Source organism: Pseudochaenichthys georgianus, chromosome 1, assembly GCF_902827115.2.
Source record: "Pseudochaenichthys georgianus chromosome 1, fPseGeo1.2, whole genome shotgun sequence".
NCBI classification, from domain to species: Eukaryota; Metazoa; Chordata; class Actinopteri; order Perciformes; family Channichthyidae; genus Pseudochaenichthys; species Pseudochaenichthys georgianus.
In genome coordinates, this window is record NC_047503.1 from 20,251,386 (window position 1) to 20,273,446 (window position 22,061).

General features: G+C 41.6%; 2 protein-coding genes and 1 long non-coding RNA gene across 10 annotated transcripts in view; 2 read left to right on the forward strand and 1 right to left on the reverse strand.

Moving 5' to 3' along the window:
- The window catches only part of micu3a (mitochondrial calcium uptake family, member 3a), a 31,315-nt gene extending 21,032 nt beyond the window's left edge, over window positions 1-10,283 (reverse strand). For 3 of the 8 annotated variants that reach the window (XM_071202332.1, XM_071202293.1, XM_034074667.2), the window contains exons 1-4: window positions 9,866-10,281; window positions 4,846-4,993; window positions 2,655-2,686; window positions 1,383-1,461 (exon numbers count right to left, since the gene is read on the reverse strand). In XM_071202332.1, coding sequence (XP_071058433.1) covers window positions 1,383-1,461; window positions 2,655-2,686; window positions 4,846-4,993; window positions 9,866-10,129 — 523 coding nt within the window. In that variant the 5' untranslated portion in view covers window positions 10,130-10,281. Of the gene's footprint in view, window positions 1-1,382; window positions 1,462-2,654; window positions 2,687-4,845; window positions 4,994-9,865 lie in introns of all 8 variants that reach the window. The other 5 variants (XM_071202361.1, XM_071202311.1, XM_034112450.2 and 2 more) reach the window with 3 other exon arrangements.
- Window positions 1-22,061, forward strand: part of LOC139434510 (uncharacterized) — a 385,392-nt gene that overhangs the window by 196,792 nt on the left and 166,539 nt on the right. The gene's annotated exons all lie outside the window — the stretch shown is intronic.
- Window positions 14,019-17,223, forward strand: LOC117454808 (fibroblast growth factor 20-like). Its single transcript, XM_034094009.2, has 3 exons — window positions 14,019-14,575; window positions 15,797-15,900; window positions 16,038-17,223. Exons 1-3 carry the CDS (start codon window positions 14,257-14,259, stop codon window positions 16,281-16,283), a joined length of 669 nt encoding a protein of 222 aa, XP_033949900.1. The 5' UTR covers window positions 14,019-14,256; the 3' UTR covers window positions 16,284-17,223.

Genomic DNA, 22,061 nt, shown 5'->3' on the forward strand with positions numbered 1-22,061 from the left:
ACGAGAAGCAAAAGACTGGAGTGAAACAACTGCGAGATGTTGGTGAGCTAAAAGCGTCTCAATTTAAGATTCAGGGCATTCAAACGGATACAGTGCTGAAGACGGGAGCCAAAAACTACCTAAACATTTGAAATAAAGGCTTTTCTAGTAATCTTAGTGTCAAGTTAATTTACCTCTAATAAATAATAATCAGACCCTTAAGACTTGACATCTTTATATACATTTTCACTCCCTGCTCTGCATGTGTCTTTCTTGTTAATGTTCTATTCCCTGCTGTCCTTACTTCCTCTCGCATCTCCTTTTTCATTTCTGCTTTTTCTCCAGTTTTCTGTTTTTAAGAAAAGGACGAGGGCAATGCTTCTGGTTATTGGTCCTTGAAGTCTAAATGTAGAACACTCTCACAACCCATTAGTTGCATGGTACATTATCACGGTAGATGAAGATAGGGCATGTTATATTTAGCATCTCCGTGTGTGAGTGTAATTATCACTATGGGGACTCACTCGGACTGTACGATTCCTCTTTTACACACTCCTAAATCAAATACTTAAATTAGATCTCTCCCTCTATCTGTCTTTGGTGCTGTTTAATTATTGTGTTTCCATATTCAATGAAGAGAAGAGAACAAGAGGAGAAAAAGAGAGGAGATTTATTTTTAGATTTTTCAGCAGGTTGTTTGGCTGTAAGGAAGGACAGCATGGTTTCAACCCCGGATTAGAGACACCTACAGTGAAACACACACCCACACACACACCCACACCTACAGTGACACACACACACACACACACACACACACACACACACACACACACACACACACACACACACACACACACACACACACACACACACACACACACACACACACACACACACACACACACACACACAAGCGCTATTTAGTCACACATCGGCAGGTAAGCCCTGGTATTCATGAAAATCTACAGAAAATGGTGTACCATTTATACAAATGTTTCTTACTGACAAAAGGCAATATTTGACCTGTATATATAAGTTATAGCAAAATCAGCATAATGTGTATATTTAATTTAATGCAATAGTAACTATAATAGCGACAAAACTCCACAACCTAATACATAGACATTTACTGACCTTGTTATTATCTGACCACTCTGATAGCAAGTACATTAGTGTTATTTAAGAGAGAGTGTGTGTGTGTGTGTGTGTGTGTGTGTGTGTGTGTGTGTGTGTGTGTGTGTGTGTGTGTGTGTGTGTGTGTGTGTGTGTGTGTGTGTGTGTGTGTGTGTGTGTGTGTGTGTGTGTGTGTGTGTGTGTGTGTGTGTGTGTGTGTGTGTGTGTGTGTGTGTGTGTGTGTGTGTGTGTGTGTGTGTGTGTGTGTGTGTGTGTGTGCTCTCTCTTACCTCGTTCTCTCAGGTTGCGGAACAGTTTGGAGGATCCTCTCCATACTGGGGGAGTTTCTACCAACATCTTCTCCAGCTCCTGACAAATGCACAAAAACAAACACACATATATGTCAATTAACTCAAAACCTACACCTTCAAGCTTCAAACAATGACATTTGCATTGACAGAGACAGTGGGTATCATGCAAGGGTTCACAATAAAACAATCAAGTGAAAAAGTAACAAAGAAAAATGTAAAAACAAGAAAAGTTTTTTAAGATTTAAAAATTGAGTTTTCTCTTTCATATTTTTGAAAACATGAGCTGCCAACATTAATTGGATGCAAATAGGTCACTGGTAGAACAATGGAGCAATGTTTGATCAGCAGGTTCCTGTTTTGCATGTATCTCGTGCTCTACTAGAATGACCCCGTGGGTAACACGATACATATTGGTGCCTACTGCAGAGAGCAGAAATGCAAATGTGTAATATTTGCAAGAAACGCTTTCCACTGATAAACAACTGGTAGTTGTAAGGCTCAGAGAAGACGGGGGAAAGTAGACGATCTAACAATGAGTTTTGAGCAAGGAAACAAATGAAACACATGTGTTGTGCCTCATACTGTAATAGACACGACGGTCTTGGTAAAAAGACTCCAAATGCAAACATAACCAAACACAGGGTACCTTTAAGATTGTATTGGGCTTTTAAACTGGTAAGAGAAAAGGATGTCCTGTAGTTCTACAATATTTCAAGAAACATATAATTAACAAGTCAGTTATTAACAAGTTAACTATGGTTTGTCCAACTGATGTTAATACAATTGCACTACAGAAGTCACCTGATTGGTTCCAATTGAATGGAACAATTGCTATATTTACATATGACTATTTTTCCATGTACATTTGTTATGTTAAATTATAGTGGAGAATTTAACACAGATTCAAATGTTCAAAGGTGAAGGGGTCAGGATACTTTCTGCAGCCGCTATATATCACTCTTTAAACACCTGGACTGATTTTCATAGTCTAACTCTTACCCACATAAGTGACCAGTATATATAGGACATATATCGTTTACATGTGGTGGCCTCTAAAATCTTCCTTCACATGTTTTTATTTCCTTGCATAATGCGACAATGAAACCAATAATGATGTGCAATCATGCAAAAATGCTAACAGATTCTGTCTCTGAAACAATCCTGGCAAAATCTGTATTTTGACTGCAGTGTGCAACAGATGTAACATGCAGCAGCAGCAGCAGGAACAAGCATCAGGAGTGTGTGTCCCACCTGTTTGGCCAGGGACCTCCAGGGCCTCTTGTCTGCCAGGGAACGAGACAAAAGAGGAGAGAAGAAGAGGGAAAGAGGAGAAGAGAGTTTGGGTGGGCTTGGTTAGATAGCATCTGTATGATCTAGAAATGGGTCTTAATGTGCCCGGTACAGTCACAACACACACACACACACCAACAGGCACAGACACACTCACTGTATATACACTGTCATCATCACAGGCCCATTTGTACCGTCTAAAGTGCCCCGTGCTTGTCTTTGTAGTACGTGGAATGTCCCCGTAAAAGCACATACTACTTTTGTTCTGTTTTATACAACAAAGTTCATCTAATTCAACTTCAAAGGGGGCATTAGAGGATGTCGGCTGCTGAGAGGGTATGTGCGGCTGTATCGTATGTCAGTGAGCCTGGCTGGATGTAAACACGCACATACAGGTGCACAGTTTGCACGCAATACAATCACATGCGCGCTGAAGGAAGGAATGGTAGCTCTTTTGGAAGTTTTGGTTTTGATCATCTCAACTTGTGAGGGCATTTTTAAAGCAGTTGTCACAAAGTAAAAAAATAAGTTAAGTGTCTGGTTTAGATATTTACTGGAGAAAGAGCCAATATGAGCAAATGGAATGTGGACAAGTTGAGTGTGTGTGAGTGTGTCTGTGGGAGTCGGTGTGCGTGCGTGCGTGCGTGCGTGTGTGCGTGTGTGTGTGTGTGTGTGTGTGTGTGTGTGTGTGACTAACATTAACCTCAGACTAAACATTAGCTGTAAAGCCATCTGCTTTGAGGCTGGCTGGCCAGGGCTAATCTGTTAGGACTGGCAGCAGGCTGACAGAAACACCAATGACGTGTTTAAACCAACTAAAGGGTTTTTAAACTTTCTGTAAAAAATGATCTATTTTACACCTGGCACTAGCATCCATATTGGGATATACATTTTGGATCAGATGTGTCCATCAGCAAACTAAAAACACATTATTATGTTTGATTTGGTCGGTTATCAAAAGCATATAAAGATATAAAAATGCTTGTGTACCAAAAAGGAAAATAAAGAAATAAAACTTTAGCATCCAACTCGCCCAGTTATGTTCAGTAGCATTGTGAGTTTCTGAAATAGGTCTGTATTGTATAATAAATGATGTCACGTGTAAGTGTAATCATTCAAATCTAGACACAGTTCAAATTTCATGAAAAAACCTGTATGGCTGCGTCAAACTGAAATGGCTCATACTAGAGGATGTAGTTTCCCTCAAAAAGAGGTCCCTCTTCGCCACCACCGCCCCTGAGGGGCCCCGGACCCTTAGGAGAGGTGGTGGCGAAGTCCATAGGGACTTGGCTTGGCAACTGGAAGGTCACCAGTTCAAATCCCGGCAAGACCAAGTGCTACCGAGGTGTCCCTGAGCAAGGCACCGTTCCCCACACTGCTCCCCGGGTGCCGTTCAAAATGGCAGCACACTGCTCCTAACACTAGGATGGGTCAAATGCAGAGAAACAATTTCCCCATGAGGGGATGTTTTGGCTTTGAGGGAAACTACATTTAAGATTAAGATTAAGATGGACTTTTATTAGTCCATCTTAATCTTAATCTTAAATGTAGTTTCCCTCAAAAAGAGGTCCCTCTTCGCCACCACCGCCCCTGAGGGGCCCCGGACCCTTAGGAGAGGTGGTGGCGAAGTCCATAGGGACTTGGCTTGGCAACTGGAAGGTCACCAGTTCAAGTCCCGGCAAGACCAAGTGCTACCGAGGTGTCCCTGAGCAAGGCACCGTTCCCCACACTGCTCCCCGGGTGCCGTTCAAAATGGCAGCACACTGCTCCTAACACTAGGATGGGTCAAATGCAGAGAAACAATTTCCCCATGAGGGGATGTTTTGGCTTTGAGGGAAACTAACGGTGCCTTGCTCAGGGACACCTCGGTAGCACTTGGTCTTGCCGTTGTTTGTTTTGGCTTTGAGGGAAACTACATTTAAGATTAAGATTAAGATGGATTTTTATTAGTCCATCTTAATCTTAATCTTAAATGTAGTTTCCCTCAAAGCCAAAACATTTTTTAAAGTTCAAAAACACTTTGGACCATGAAAGCAAGGTCTCTACACAATATATAAAAGCTACAATAATCTACTCTAGGTGGATAGGAACCCACATTATTATGTCTCATGTAGAGTGTTGAACCGGGTGAAAAAGTGTATTCGAAACATACTTTTGGGTTCGCTCATGGTGACCGACTCGATGAAGTTCTGAGGAGTCATGTAAAGCTGCCCATCGTACTCCACAGAGCTGAACATGCGGAAGCGATGCTCATGGGACGACATGTACACGTCTCCTTCCTCAAAGTCAAACGGACGTGCCTGCAGACATAAAAACAAAACAAAACGCAGAGCAAAATATTAATCTATTAAATAAAATATTATTAAGAATCTTTTCTTTCTTTTTTTAAAGAGTCAAAAGAGAATGCATAATCAGAACAAAATAACAGTTAACAGAAGGACACAAAACAGTCAAAGTAGTGCATTTTACATTACTTACAATAAATCATAGTGAGTGATGTTAAAGTATAGGCATTACCAAAGGTACATGTCATAATGTACTTTAAGTATTTTACCAGCAGGCTTCCCCATCTAGTAAGAGGGAACTCTGACGCACAGACAGCAGAATCTAAACTGTCTGTGCCTCTTCACTGCTTTTGAATTTCTTTAATGAGGAGATCCATCTATTCTTGGCCTCAACTTTTCAACTTGCACCTCTGGTGCAGTACAATAACAGGAAAAATGGGCGCACGAACACACATACACACACAAATACTTTGTCACTACTTTCTACTTGATTAGCATCTCTCCCTCTCTCTCTCTCTCTCTCTCTCCCTCTCTCTCTCTCTCTCTCTCTCTGCAAGGAGCCAGGGCTTCAACTTGATTAGCTGCAGAGTAGGAGAGCAGCTCCCACAGATTGTGCTGCATGAAGCGGTGTAATTAGCAGAGAGGTTTCCAAATGTAAACCTGTTTGGCCGCAGGCCCCAGCGCACGAGGTTCCTGCTCAGCGCAGCTAACATGCTAATGAGCACACAGATTCATTCATAAAGCTTTGATGCTGCCTTCACCGAGGGGGCTTTTGAAGGCGTGAATAGGAGATGAGCTCTCGGCTTCATAGGAATGCACTGTAATCAAGTGTAAGAGCACAGGCGCCCGTGGCTTTGACTCTCACTAATGAATGAAGTTTATAAAGTTCTGCAAAGGCAGCTCGGTGCCAAGCGGCACGACATGATGTGAAAAGTAATGCGAGCTCCTCGGGAAAAATATATTTAAATGGCAGTGATTCGAAATGACATTCAGTGAGGTACACTGTGTTCTTGCGTGGTTATAATGATATGTAGCCACAACTAAATGTCGCCAAGCCTTGTTCTCCTAACTGCAAAGCAGATGCTCCAGGTGTTTTCCCCTCAGGCACCCCAGTGTTCTCCATCTGCAGATTTAAGTCCATCTCTTCCTTTTTTTGTTATACAATTAAAGTACAATCTATCTGGCTAAGGTGCCAGCATATATGAACCAGTTCTTAAGTCTGAGGCGTTAAAATGTCAATGTTTTTCAGCTCCTTTTGGAATCATACAAATGCAAAGAGGGTTATAAAGTAGCAGTTTTCTCTATTGTCATACAACAGGTCTGATTTGATGATTTCTATCTATTTACCCAAGAGTTACCCAAAACATGTTTCATCGTGATATATATGATGTGATACATTTATATAAAGCGATAGAAGATGTTGGACATATCGTGCAGCCCTATGCTGCACGTGTCTCTTGATTGCCTGCTTTACTGTCTGTCCTTCAGGAAAATACAGACTCTGAGACTTACATTATTCAAGCTGATTGGCGTTCCTTTACCTATGTTAGGAGTTCTTCTAGCGCCAAGCTGGCAAAACATTCCCAAGTGGTCCGTTGTCCATCTGAACCCAGCAGCGCCCAAACGCTGAGAACCACTCTGGTGGAACCATTGTCTCCTTATGTTATTCTCAAGTTTCCCAATCATCCAACCCGACATCAAGTCACTCTGTATGATAGTAAGACAAATTGTTTTCTGAGGTCTAAGCTAAGTTTGGTCAAGCCAACGTGTTCCTTAGTCAGGCATCCTTACTGTTCTTCTTATAGGCAGGAAACTATTTGATCCCAGGCTGTTTAGAAGATCAAACCTCGTCTCACAACCTTCATACACAAAACATGAAAATACTTGATCAGGATTGGTCCCAAAAGATCTTGATCATGACACCCCGACTGATCATAAACCGGCTAATTTGTCTCCGGGTTATCTTCCTAACAGCTGCAGTCAGGATTAAGTCAGTGGTCTTTTTTAATTATGGATGTAAATATTGAGTATTCTGTTGTCTCTGGTTTGTAGGCAGAAGATGTAGGCTTCCTTATTAAACCTACATTTATAGTAAAAATGAACAACAAAATGAACAACATTTCTGAACATGCTAGACAATATGTCAAATGTGTATGCATGCTTATATGCATGTTCTTATGTCAAGCAAGTGCATACATATATTTCTGTTCAAGAATGCATACATGTATACATACTGTGAATACAGGCATATCAAGCGTACATGCATTAAAGTAGTATAAAGATTTAGAGATATCTGGAAAAGCGCTGCAACAAACACATTTCCTCACCAATCAAGGCTGCTGACTATTTGCTTCACTAATTGTTTGACCTAATAAAATGTTAGGAAATAGTAAAAGGTAGTGTTTCCAAAACTGAAGGTACTTCTTTTATTGTTTGTATTGTTTTGTCCAACCATCAGTCTAAAGCCCACATTCTGTCCCCAACTAATTGTTTTCAGATTTTCACAAATGATAATATAATGGCACTGAAAGTGGTATAAAGTAAGTTTACCACTAACGTATCACATTTTTTTAATTCAGGAAAAATCATCATCTTATGAATGCCGAACATAAAAAATATAGAAAGTAGTTAAAAAATTATTCCAGCTACGAAATGTAAGAACCTTTTACATGTTTAGGCGTCAATAATTATTAAAAAAATACTATATATATGAGTATAACTTCTGAGTAGCTCCCTTCTCCGTAATGATTAATTGTATGTATTTATTGTTTTACTTTTGGTTGATTTTACTGCTCTGAGTAATACATTACAAACTGTAACTTGTACTGTGTTGTTTTTAACATGTGGAATGGTTAAGTTAAAAGTATCTGAGTACTTCTTACACAGCTGGAAAAGGTTAACTATAATTATTTCTCAAGCAACCAAATATTCAACATCAAACTGCAGGAACTACTTAGCTATTCAAGTATTTGGCCTTTTGGAAAATAGTTACAACTCTGAAATGTGTGTATTTGATTTTAAAGTGTTAGCCTTGAACAGATGTGGAAGAAGTATTCAGAGCTTGTACTTAAAGAGCCCATGTCATGCTTTTCCGGTTATTACCCGTCCCCTTGTGTGTTATGTAGCTTGTTCTGCATGTAAACGGTCTGCAGAGACACAAACCCTCAAAGTACACCCAGTAGCGAGTAAAACTCTAACACAGAAAAAACCTGTCTATGCTGCCCCAGAACGCCTCGTTGGAGATTTCTCTTTTTCCATTGTTTACTTCTTGGGTATAGTGACGTATTTTGGGTATAGTGACGTAACGTAATTGGTCCAAATGGACCAATCTGTGGAGCCGTTACGTTACGTCCGTGGAGCCGTTACGTCCGTGGAGCCGTTACGTCCATTACGTCCGTGGAGCCGTTACGTTTGGACCAATCCGCGGACTTCCTCACACACACACACTCGGCGGGACGTTGCGAGGCTCGCCGCTGCGAGGAGCGGAGAGTGTGAGCTGGCTCACTGGTGTGGGGTCGGCGAGACACCGCGGAACTCAGCCTGGGCACACACACAAACTCCCAGCCAGGCTGCGGGTGTGTGTGTGTTTCGGGCAGGGTTTCGCTGTGTCTCGCTGTCTCGCAGACGGCCACTGGGCTCACAGGGAGGGGGAGGGGGGGGGGGGGGGGCAGGAGCTCCAACAAGCCGTTTATGACGGAGAGTCCAGTGACAGTCCTGCATTCAAAATGTTATTCAAGTAAAAGTACAAAAGTATTGGCATCTAAATATACTTAAAGTACCAAAAGTAAAAGTACTGGCTATGCAGATTGGCCCATTTCAGAATAATATAAGATAAGTTTGGATTATAATTACTGATGCATTAAAGTGTTATTGAAGCTGGAATAGGTGCAGCTAGTTTGAATGACTTTGTACAGTATACTGCAGGGTATGTGCATGTTACTCCAAGTGTAACTAAAGTCCTTTAAAGGTGTTTTGTGTATGTTTGTGTGTAGTGGAGTAAAAGTACACTATTTATCTCTGAATTGTAGTCGGGTAGAAGTACAAAGTAGCAAAACAGTACAATTCTGAAATTGTACTTAAAGGTGGGGTATGTAATTTTGGAGAAACCAGCTCGAGTGCGCTATAATTTGAAAATACACAACAGGAAAAAATCTGCCCCTTCCTTCAGACTTCCTTACAGAGCCCCTCCTCCAACACACAAGAACGCGCACATGGCCAATGAGGACACGAGATAAGTTTGTGCACAGATGGAAGGCTGACAGGCAGGTAGGCCATCCAGTTACTTTAGCCGGGCTGGGTTAGGGTTAGGGTAACCTAGCCACGGCTTCCACAGATGAACATTTTGTATGTATTTATTGTCAAAGCATTTAACATATTCATTGCTATCGGGATGTTAAGAGCATTCCATGGAATATAACAAAAAGTGTTTCTGAAATAAATTACATACCCCACCTTTAAGTACAGTATTTGTACACCATTGGCCTTGAATGCAAGATGTTGCGTAACATCCCCACCGTGTTGTCATTTCAGCACCAGCTCAACCGGAGAGCGACATTTCCACATATGCGCGCGCACATCATCCTGCAGCCAAAACAGTGAGCGAGCTGTTTCCACTGGGCGTGGGAACAAATGACTCCGTTTATCCGTCCGAGAGGAAAAACTATGAGTACAAAAAACAAGTAGGCTCGTCTCACTGAGCCGACTTTGGTCTGAAGAAGATGTGAAGCTCTCTGCAGTCTCTCTCAGTGGTCTGTCGTTTTTACCCCACAGCCCTTCATACCGAGGCCCCCTATGTCAACACTGAAGTCAACACGTTTCCTGCCACTGACTTTCCTGTCTACGTGTCTCTAAAGCCTGCTGTTTCCGTACAAAATATCGGCCTCCTACCTTCTCCTTGGCAATAACGGTCGGGATGGACGGCAGCAGACCGTTGTTTTCGTGACTCCCCATCCTCTTCCTGCCTCTGCCGCTCCACGTATCGTTGTAAAAGTAAGCCGCCACGGCACCTCCCGTTGCGAGACACATCCCGACAGCCAGACATTTCCGTGTCCTTCCTCCACTGGCCGTCTGACCGCCGAAGAGCTCGGTTCTCGCCGCCGTCCAGAGGTTTAACTTTCCGGCCAGTGCTGCCACTCTGCGGAAAGCGGCCATTGCTGCTGCTGTTTTTGCTGCTGCTGCTGCTGCTGCTGTCGCTGTGCTGCTGCTTTGATACAACTTTGCAGGCAGCACAAAGTATCGCTTTTCATCGCGAGATGTGCGGGCACTCTGTTGATGCTGAGGCTGAGAGTTTAGTCCCTCGGGAGGATTTGATGCTTCACTGAATGAGAGTGGGTGATTACATTTAAACCGCGATCAATGATAAACAAGATTCAGTCGTAGATAAACAGTGTAGTCAATATACTAAGATTACATTACATTTAACTAAGACAATTACATGAGACTGGATTCATTCAAACAAAACGTATATTAAAATAGGCATATTTTAAAGTTGACACATCAAATCTCAAAGTGGGGGCTACCCTAATTCATGAACTTTATATCATATTTTACAGTCCTGTTATCAATAGCAGCACTGTACTCTGTTAGACTAATAAAGGTATTCTGATTCTGATTATAAGTATGTTCTAAATCAATGTGTTGTATACATTCATAATCAGCTAAATAACATGTGTATGGTTGTCAGATAAATGTATTGGAGTAAAATAGATACTCATCAAACGTGCGAAAGTAGAAGTATAAAGTATACCCAAACATTTTTGAAAAAAAAGAACGGGAGCTCAAATATAACGCTAACTCTAAATCTTGGAATAAACTTGAAAAACATCTTGGTTTACACAGGGGAATTTCTAAGTGACCAATGATATATACATTTGTCACTCTGCACTTTCCATTGAGGGTTAGTGGGGTATCACATTTCTAGTGGGAAGTTTAAGATCAAAGGAGCCAATGGAGAGCAGATATCAAACAGATATCAAAGATGAACTCTTCATTTAAGTCTTTACATGTTAGACTTATGTTAACCTGATGGGGCTTTTTCTTTACCTTTGATGCTGAGAGAATAAAGGCGAGAAGTCTAATAGATGTGCCTGTCACCTGTTCTCACATGAAGCACCGAGGATCACTCCTATGAGCTCCATTTAGCCACAAGTTGAAAACAGATCAAACAATGACTATCAAAACCGCTTGATATAACTCTTGAAGGGGTTTGATATAGCTAATAAGCCCTTAATTTGTCCCTTTAATATCACAATCCAAACAAGTTTTTGCCGATCACGGTGACTAATAATACTCACCTAATTTGTTATCCTCGAGATGGAAAATGCTAAATAATTCATGCAAACATAATATCTGTACAAAAAAATCCTTGGATGTTAAATGCCCACAAGTTTGACATGTAATTTAAGGTGGTCCGCCAGGTGTTTAATATTGACTGTTGCATAACATCTCTCAATTCAAGTATTTACATTGACCCAAGCAATAGCACACTATGTGTTGTATCCCAATAGCCAACCAGTTTGTCCAATAAAGGTAAAACATTCATTGTTGTGGTTTATTTATATTTGAACGAGACCTATCTAAATGTTGAGAGAAAAATAATCTGAGTTTACGCCTATTTCTAAGTGACATACATAAATAGTGATGGAATTAAACAAGTCTACATTTTCATAGGGACCTTTTCAATTTTGCTTTAAATGAGGACCCCTGGAGTTCCCGAGACCAATGTTTGGGAACCACTTGCATTAATAACCTCTAGGCTACTTATTTAGTTATTCCATTACCCAGGCATTCGATTAGGTTGTAATGTCTTTTTGTGTGTATGTGTGTGTGGGTGGGTGATGGGGGTATAACCCTAGGGGCCTCCTCCTCCTCCTCTCCTCCTCTCCTCCTCTCCATTGACTGCTTTGGCTAGGGCTTCACTCTAAGTCCTACAAACAGGGCAGTAAACCAACATAACGTTTATTTTAAAGTAAACTATGTGACCCTGGGAACTGTTTACTTGCACCTTGTGTGTGGAAATGTGGCATTGCAGTTGACATCTTCATTGTGGCCAGGTCGATATCCAATACATCAGAATCTGATCAGCCTGGAGGCGATACCGATCGATCGTGTCCCCTTTTTAAAAAAAAGTTCATTTTTTTTACTAGTCATAAATAATAATGAAGCGAGGGAAATAAGGAGGAGTAGGTAGCATGCCACGCGCAAACACTGTTTGTCTGCCTTATACACTGTTGTACAACCAGTATACACTAATGTAATGTATGTAGGCAAGCACGACAGTATAAGAATAACGTATAAGATTAAAAGCACATGCAATTGTCCCACCTCTTCCTGTCATGCTTTGCTGGACAAATCGACACTAATAAAAAATGACCATGCGTAGCGACCACACGCACGCACAAAAACACCTCTGCACCTTCAACTCATTTATCAACACAACTCCCAAGGGAGGGGGCAGCTGTGCACTCGCGTGCGTTTGTGTGCGCGAGCGCGTGTCTCCATAGATGCCAAAATCAATGCCATAAAGGCTCGAACATGGCCCTTGCTTGGATAAACCTCAGTCTTAAATTAAACATGCACCCCAAGCAACACAGATCTGAACAAATGATATGGCATGAATGAAGAAAGGAGGTCAGGTTTAATATAAGATTTTGGTCTAAAACAAAATACTCCATGTAAATGTGCATAAATGTAGGCAATACTATAATTTTTTCTGCAAATGAAGCATCATTGAAATTAAAATCTTTGGTCTGCAATGATTTCGTTTTATTTTTATTTTTGGCAGAACGTGACCAATACCTGACGGCAGTTGTTTCGTTAAATATATGGCCGACGCAATACGACCAAACGTTTGATTAATAAAACAGATGTTTATAACTGTACATTTACATAAAGAATTACCAGCTTCTGAAGCCCTTCAAGTGTCAAGTCAAGTGTCGGGGTATTATCTGAGCTTGCAGTTCAAACAGGTATATTCCCCTCTTCTGGTTGTTATTGCCTGATCCCCTTACAAGATCCCTGCACTTTGAAGCCTCAGTGTCTTTGATTCGTCTTTTTAAGACCACAATTAAGGCTATGGGCTCCTGCGCTGTTCAAAGCCCAGTGGAAAGATCAATGAAGGGATTGACAGTCAAGTGATGTCGTTTGCACAGGTGTGTGTGTGTGGGATCATGTGTACGGTTGTGTGTCATGTGTTTGTGTCTGTGCGGGCGCTGTAAACGTGCGACTGCAGGGTTACATAAAACGGGGGCAATAAATCAACAGTAGAGTGCGAAAATTACGCAAATGGGGGCTTTCTGTCTGTCTCTCCCGCTGCACCTGAGTCATTTCGAAACGGGGGCGTGGGGTTGTAAAGCGTTTAGGGTAATGGCAATATCACTTTCATGCTGTTTGACACACTCTCTCTATGTCCATTTCACACAGGCACACTCACACAAACACTGTTAAATGTGCAACTGCTGAAATGCCCATGAGCAATATTACGCCTATGAGCTTCATTGAAGCACTCGTCTTGCTGCAGGGAAAACGAAAGGGGAAAACCCTGCATTGCTAATTTATTTGAGTAGTTTTTAATTTCCTCTCCAAGTCCCTGCGCTCTCTGCACTGAAACTGAACATCAAAGGTGAGACAGCAGAACGATGAGCTGAGGGATGCAGATTGGGGTATCACACGGGAAACAGATATGAGCCATAAAGGGAGGAGATCGGGCGCATTTGCATAAAAAGGCAACTCGGGGTGAATATCCGCATATGGGAGTAGTGCGTTGGAGTGAAGTGTGAGAGTGCAGGCAGGGGTACCGCAGAAATAAAAGGCTGGAGTAAAAAGAGAGAGAGAGAGAGAGAGAGAGAGAGAGAGAGAGAGAGAGAGAGAGAGAGAGAGAGAGAGAGAGAGAGAGAGAGAGAGAGAGAGAGGAAAACCCTCAAGTGCTCTGGAGCAAAGGGGAGTATCTTGAGGTGAGGAGGAGAGAGAGGCAGAGGATTTGAGAGAGGGGGATAAATAGCAGAAGGAGAGAGGAGAAGAGGGACACGGGCTGCTGCAACCGGGGATACCTGCATACGTCAAGATAACGCTGGAGTTTAATCTTAATTAGATGACAATCTAATTACAGGTGCTGGTGACTGCGCCACAAACGTGCACTCACTCTGGATTTTCTCCTCCCGCACGTCCAACTTTTATTTGTCTCCTTTTCACGGACTGACCCTCGCTGGTTCGTACCGAGGCTCACCGCTCATCAATTGGATCTCCTGTGCTGTAAACCCGGATCGGCGGTCTTATCTGTGATGGGGGCAGCGGCGGAGGTGGGGAGCTTCGCCAACGGATTTCTGGACAGCTTTGGCCCCGCGGGTGCAGCTCCGGCTCACGTTGGCTCTCATTTCGTTCTCACCCCAGCCGGGGCGGTGGACTACAACTCGGTGACCGGACTGGGACAGCAGCATGACCACCTGGTGTCCGCAGAGAGGCTGTCCCGGAGCCTGGCCGACCTCAGTTATCTGAAGGGGATTCTGAGGCGGCGTCAGCTCTACTGCAGGACCGGCTTCCACCTGGAGATCCGGCCCGACGGCACCGTGCAGGGCACCAGGAAGGACCACAGCACATTCGGTAAACACCACTTCAAAAATAATATTCATTGTAATTATGATTATGAGTAGCACGCCTATAGTGCATTGAGGAATTTCTGCTTGCTACAGTATATGTATAGGCACTATTGTAGAATAGAATGACAGGTACGGTGGAGGTCCTGGAACAGACAGACACACACACACACACACACACACACACACACACACACACACACACACACACACACACACACACACACACACACACACACACACACACACACACACACACACACACACACACACACACACACACACACAGTTCAGTGTAATGTTAAACTGATTGTTAATTTAAAACTATGCATACCATTATAATATCCATACTTCCGCCACACAGGTTACTGGGATATGAAGTAGCCCACTGTGATGGCAGCTGCTGCTCTAACACCTAACTGTAATCTAACAGTAGATGTTAAGGCATACAGATTTATTACATGTTTAGTTTTATTTAGTTTATTAAGAACATATAACAAAATAAGTATAACATAACAATACAATAAAAATCAAACATATAGTTCAAAACAATATAAATAAACAATGTGAATATATTACTTTTGTAAGAAAAGGAGTTCAAAAAAGTCTACACCCATTCCTATTCCCCATAACTCAAACAATTAACTTATTATTTATCACATATACAACAAGATGAACGAGCTTACCAGATGGTACATTGAGTATTTCATGTTTTTCCTCTTTGAGATAGATTAGACGATTTTCTTTTACTTTTACCAGCTTATATTCAGTTGTAGAGAAAGACATCTGCAGTTTACAGCAGATCAAAAGTAGAACTGGAAGATATTTCTCTTGGTGCTGCAGGCCGTAGCACTCCTGGCACTTGATTTATTCCATTTGAGACTTGGATGTTGCTTAATGCCAGAGGCCATTCCAGACGCAGCCTTGCTCTACAGAGTCAGCTAGTGTGGATAGTAATATGTACTGTACTTTTCTTTGTATTGAGTGAAAGTCACTTTTAGTCTCATAGTCAATGCTTCTTCGGACATTCTCCATTGGCTTACCTCAATTGTGTCAGAAAATTAGGATAATTTGCAACTTTCTCAGGACTTATTTTATATTGTACCTAATATTTAAAATGTATGCTTATGTGTGATATCAGATATGTTAATAAGAATGAATATGCTTATTGTATGCCATTTTGAACATGCAACATTTCTGACAAGTGAATGTAATGTAATGTTTGCAGGCATTTTGGAGTTCATCAGTCTAGCTGTTGGACTGGTTAGCATCCGAGGAGTGGACAGTGGACTCTACCTGGCCATGAACAATAAGGGAGAACTGTATGGATCGGTGAGTACACACATTGTTGACTAAACACTGAACACACACATCCATAATCACTATATCAATTTCCAACCAATCTCACGGCCAGAAGGTGGCATATTTTGCATCACTAAACAAATGTTTGCCTTTCTTTCTTTGTGCAGGAAAAGATCTCTGCAGAATCCATCTTTAAGGAGCAATTTGAAGAAAACTGGTACAACACCTACTCATCAAATATATACCGGCATGGAGAAAAAGGTGCATTTTACTTTGTTGCTCTCAACAAAGATGGGACGTCACGGGATGGAACGAGGTCGAGGCGACATCAGAGGTTCACTCACTTCCTCCCGAGACCCGTGGACCCGGATAGAGTACCAGAGCTGTACAGGGACATACTGGGCCAGAGCTGAGACTGAAGGGGCATTATCATGACTCTGTCTGAGCTGAGAAGCAACCCAAGTGCACATAATCCTTATCCCCTCTTGAAGGGAAGATCTTGTTGATCAGGACAAAATGGGATCATAAAAAGTGCTCCCAATTCAAGACCCCCATCCAATGGTTTGGAGGAAGGAAACTAGTCAGGGAGCTTGACTAAGCATTATGGGATCTTCTATGGAAGACGTGAAGGCCCCATGACTGAAAACTTGAGCCCCTAATTTTGCCCCTTTATCGGCCTATGCAGAAGCCTGGGTAGCCAAACAGATGATTTATGGATTTTGTTGATTTCCGTTAATTAAAATCTACCTGCTAGTCCAAATTGCATGTTCAAGAGGAAAAAAGTGAGTGAACTAATAGGCGAGACTCACAAATGGCTGCTACTAGCTTTTAAATGTGGCTGGTGAGTCTTGTCAATTTCACAGTTTTCAGTTATTTTTATTCGAAACACTACTGTGGCTGCTAAATGAATGATTTATAAAAATGCTTATTCCACTGTGTGGCTGGTTTACACAAAAAGGTAGTTTTATGCACTAGAAATTAGCCATGTCTGTTGTAGGAAACAGGTCTGAGAGCTCAGGGAATCATCTTTACCAAACTGACTTTTGAGATGGATTCACCTTGAAACTACTCCAAAGAGTGATGCTGCTCAGAAAATATGACTTTTCTACAAAGTGCATGAGGAACAACAGAAGAAGGACAGATCCAATGGAGTTTTATAAGGACTTCTTCTGTGGTGTCTTGTGCCGGAATACTGCGTGTCCCAGAGACTCATGCTAGAACCCAGTGAAGGAAATCTGTGGTTCTCCCACCGACTGCAGCCAAACCGAGCACGGGACCGACGAAGACGCCTTTATGAACCTGTGGACAGATTGTATTCTTATTTATGAGTTTTTGTTTCCTAGGACATACAGTATATTTATTTCATATATTTATTTATTTTGAGAATATATTTTTACAGGTATGAGATTAAATAAAAAAAAGATATCAATAACAAGCCATGAGAGAGTTTTTACTTATTTGTTGTTATTGGGTTAACTTTATCTCCTTGTCTGAAAATCTGGAGATTTCGTTGGAGAAACAAGTCCGTCACCTAAAAGTAGGTGTGAAATATAACTCGACATTTTGAGAATTGTCTAAGTTGATGCAGCAGTGACAGAGATAAACTTAGTTAAGCATTGAAAACACTGGATCCCATAGAAGTTCGATAATTCCCAAAATGCAACTCTTTCGTCAGCCCCTCCTTGCCTGGTAACCGTTATGGGTATCAACATTTTGATTCATATTATTTCAAAGATCGACAAATCCAATATTGTCAATGCAAAGTGAAAATATCAGTACATATCATCAGCTTTAAGATACACTGTTTTTGGACTTTCTTAAAAGATACAAAAACAGTTGCACTTAAACATAAGGAAATGATTGCACTTTAATGAACAACAGTTCTAAAAAATTCAAGATTGTTGTTTTTAATTTTAATGTGTGAAGGAGTCATCTAATAAAATTGTCAAATCATGATTTAATTGCTTTTTGTGAGTCCATATAAATGTATCTGATGGTCTTAATTGGCAATACTGTATTGTCTCATATTGATTGCAGGCAACTGCAATATGGTATCGTCGTCTAATCAATCAATATAATGTTGTATTGTGATGAAAGATGTGATTTAAAATCCTTGTAGACAGCAATACGTTTTAATCTCCACAACCACAAGCATCATGTAGTGTCGTGATGTCAGAGAGTCACAGAAGACCTAATACATCTCTTTTATACAGCCTAGAGTTTGTAGTACATGTAATATCCCTGGAGCGCCCTTTCACCACACTATATCTGTTTATATGGCTGCCAACATACCTGCACATTGCAGACTCCATATAATGTAATTGAGATATTGACACTTTGATTGGGGTACATGTTGACAGTACTCATAAAGTCTGTTAAAATCAGTCAGTGAGATCAAGTATTTGTCATCTGTTTGTACGGTAGCAGCTTGGATTAATTAAGCAAATAAGTCAGTTTCAGTCCAATTCTGCTGATGTATGGTTCACTCCTAAATGTATTGCAGTAAAGCAAGTAGCTTTTCTAAGCTATTGCCGGCAAAGACTGAGTACCACTAGTATGGCTGCATTGTTAAAGGCTAGATGTTGATGTATGATAGCATCATCTTTTAGGCTGAGTCATCCCTTCTTCTTGCTTGAGTGCTAAGGAAATTATGTAGCAAGGCAGAGAACAACAAATTATTTCCATCCATTGAACGCAGCCAAGTGTGTTGATCTCCAAAGCTAAGTGTTGACCTTAGAAACAACAGTTTAAAAAACAATGTACCCTTAACAGTGATTATCCGATCCCGGCTTTGTATTAAGTTAGCCACAAACATGTATTTGTATGCACTACCATTATGTGATTATGAGGAGTTGGTTCATTGAGAGAAATAGAAGCAATAGATGGCACCAATTCCCTAGTCGTAAAACCCTTATTCCATTGCAAAATAAGAGAGAGGAACAAGATGCCCTACTTACAGTGACAAGAAAAGATGACACAATAAAAAAGAAAACTAGAAAACGTGATGGGCGTGGAAACAGTAACAAGGGACAGAGCTTTTTGATGACAATTGTGCAAACTGTATTTGCTGAGGATTATCTTGTGGTATAATCAAAAGCTGCAAAACAGCAACTAAATAGGCCTTAAAGTGTGATGTTTAGTCATTCTGTGTGTTTGTGTGTGTCTTTCTCTCACTGCGTCTATAAGAATATTCATAATCAAAGTGTAATCAGATTGAGTGGAGAGAAACTGGAGCACAATTCAATTACCAGAGCTCAGTCATTTGTCAATCTCTCGAATTACCGTGGCCCAACTTAAACCTTCTTTGCAGGGAGGATGACCTGGGGACCACGTGTGATGTCGGAATTTACTCCCACGTAAAGTGAAGTAACCTTTATTCTACTTTGCACAGGCTAAGTGCTCTAACATATAGAGTTCTGTGAGTGAAGTGCAATGCCTGAACCCCCTGCTGTGACACCCACAGGACCCCTGCGTGCTGGGGATGGGATTGAAAATGCTCAAAAAAACCTGACCGACTTTACACAAGAAAAGCTCAGTGCTACCCGTCAGCTAGCACTGTTCAACATCTGGCCTATGTTTGCCTGACACTGGGGAAACACCAGTTCTGTCAGATTGATCTCAAATGGTTTTATGTCTCCAGCTGCATTTCACATCAAGGAGATGTTGCCATGTATAGGTCGGTGCCAGCATACGGGCTCATCACTTCGGCAACATGTTTCAGATAAGATTACAGGGTGCTGCGGTTCACATCTGCCCAGTTGTGCTGGCAGGAGCATGGCTACATTGTGTCTAGTTAAGATATGGCTCAGTGTGTGTATAATCCTCTGATAAGGGTGTACAGTGTAGGATGAGAACATCAGACAGACAGTGCCTGAGTACCAGCATACGAACACTGACTGAGAGTGTATGTCACACACACACACACACACACACACACACACACACACACACACACACACACACACACACACACACACACACACACACACACACACACACACACACACACACACACACACACACACACACACACACACACACACACACACACACACACACACACACACACAGAAATCTTAAAACCAGGCAAGAGAGATAGAGAGCTATGACTTGAAAGTTTGTAAGAAACAGGTGGGTTTCTGAGAGGGAGAATTGGAAAAAAAAGGAGCTGCATGTGGGTTCTTAGTGTTGCCGTCCTGTCAGGTTACAATCTTCCTTTGAAGTGTGTGTGTGTGTGTGTGTGTGTGTGTGTGTGTGTGTGTGTGTGTGTGTGTGTGTGTGTGTGTGTGTGTTTTTGCAGGGAGGGGGAGGCATGTTTATGTGAGTCAAAGTGACTGTGTAGATTCATGTCAGTACAACTTCTGTGAGTGTGCGTGTACGCGTGTACGCGTGTGTGTGTGTGTGTGTGTGTGTGTGTGTGTGTGTGTGTGTGTGTGTGTGTGTGTGTGTGTGTGTGTGTGTGTGTGTGTGTGTGTGTGTGTGTGTGTGTGTGTGTGTGTGTATGATCTGTAAATCTGTGTGAAGGTGAGCCAGGGGTTCTCCTGACTAGAGGGCTGTCTGACTGATGTGTGAAGGCTTGTGTGTATTTGTGTGTGTGTTTTGCCGTACCTCCACCCCCTCTCTCTACGCTCTGTCTGTCCTCTCTGGGGTTTTCCATCGACTGGTTAGATCTCCAATGTTGGATCAAGCAGGTAATGGTCAATGCGGAGATAACCTGAGCAAAAGAAATAGACAAGGGGAACAATTATTATCTTCTCTTTTGATTTCATCTCTTCAAGTGTGGTGTCTAATCTTTAAAGTCCAAATGGCTATTGCAAAATAAACGACACTGAAAGCAGTTTCACGTTGAAGTAATACTTTGAGATTTTTTTTTCTTGGATGCCCCCACGGTTAACACAACATCTATATCAAATCCTCCTTTTTCAAACTCTTACACAACTCTTACATATAATCCAAGTCTGTCATGTTATAACAACTTTTCACACTTCTGCATGAACACAAATGTGTTGCCGAACTTCTCCGCCATTAGAGTCTGAGGCTTAAAAAATGCATTACTTTAAGGTTTGTCAAATAAGGCATAGTTACAGTTAGCGTTTTAGGCCCCTTAAGAATAAATGTGTCGGATTAAAATGCATTCAAACACTTTTAACCACTGGCCATTTAATGTGCCATAAAGTGTGTGTGTGTGTGTGTGTGTGTGTGTGTGTGTGTGTGTGTGTGTGTGTGTGTGTGTGTGTGTGTGTGTGTGTGTGTGTGTGTGTGTGTGTGTGTGTGTGTGTGTGTGTGTGTGTGTGTGTGTGTGTGTGTGTGTGTGTGTGTGTGTTTTTTGTTTTTCTCAACAGGCAGGTGTAGAAGTTAGTGATCTCTGCTGGTACGTATCTGCGTCCGTCCACACAGGTGTTCCTCCTGCAGTCGTCAACAAGCACACACGCACACACATTTAAGACGTGCGCGCACAGCACAATCTGTCATCGCCTCTCTGTGCGTGAAATTAATGGTGCTGTGTGAATGACTCAGCTGTGGTGAATTCAGACAAAAAGAAAAAAAAAACTGTTTCCTTTCCAAATTCTTAGACGAATAAGACAGCCATGAACTCATCCAACTTTTTACTAACAAATGACTTAACCTCTCAAACCCTGACGTAACCACCAGTAGCTAACACATTCACACTGTGCAGCAACACACTGATCCAACACACCAAACTTACATTTGCTATACCAGAGCTCTAAAATGTTTGTCCTAACTGTTTCAGGTAGGACAAACATATTAGGGCTCTGAAGGCCTTGTTCATGTAGAGGTGTTTCACCTCTACATGAACAAGGCCTTCAGAAGGTGATCCGTGTGTGTTTTGTTTTTATGAAAACCTTGTGGTCATGGGTGCAGCAGGTGAACTTGAAAGAAAACATAAACTTGAAAGAAACCAATGTTGACTGATATTGAAATGTATCACTTGTTGTGATGAAAAGCAGTCTTTCAGTTCAAGGTTTTAGATTTACTTTACTGTGTCGATTCACTCTAAGCGCTCTCATCAAATGTGTAGCTGCAACAGGCAGCTTCTTTTATGAAAAGCCCTTAAAATCTACTGAATGCTAGTTAACTTGTAAACATGGGAGTATAACAGATACAGAATATTCACCTCAGGAGTTGGAAGAGAACAAAATAGAGCGTATAGGAGGGTGACATACATTTAC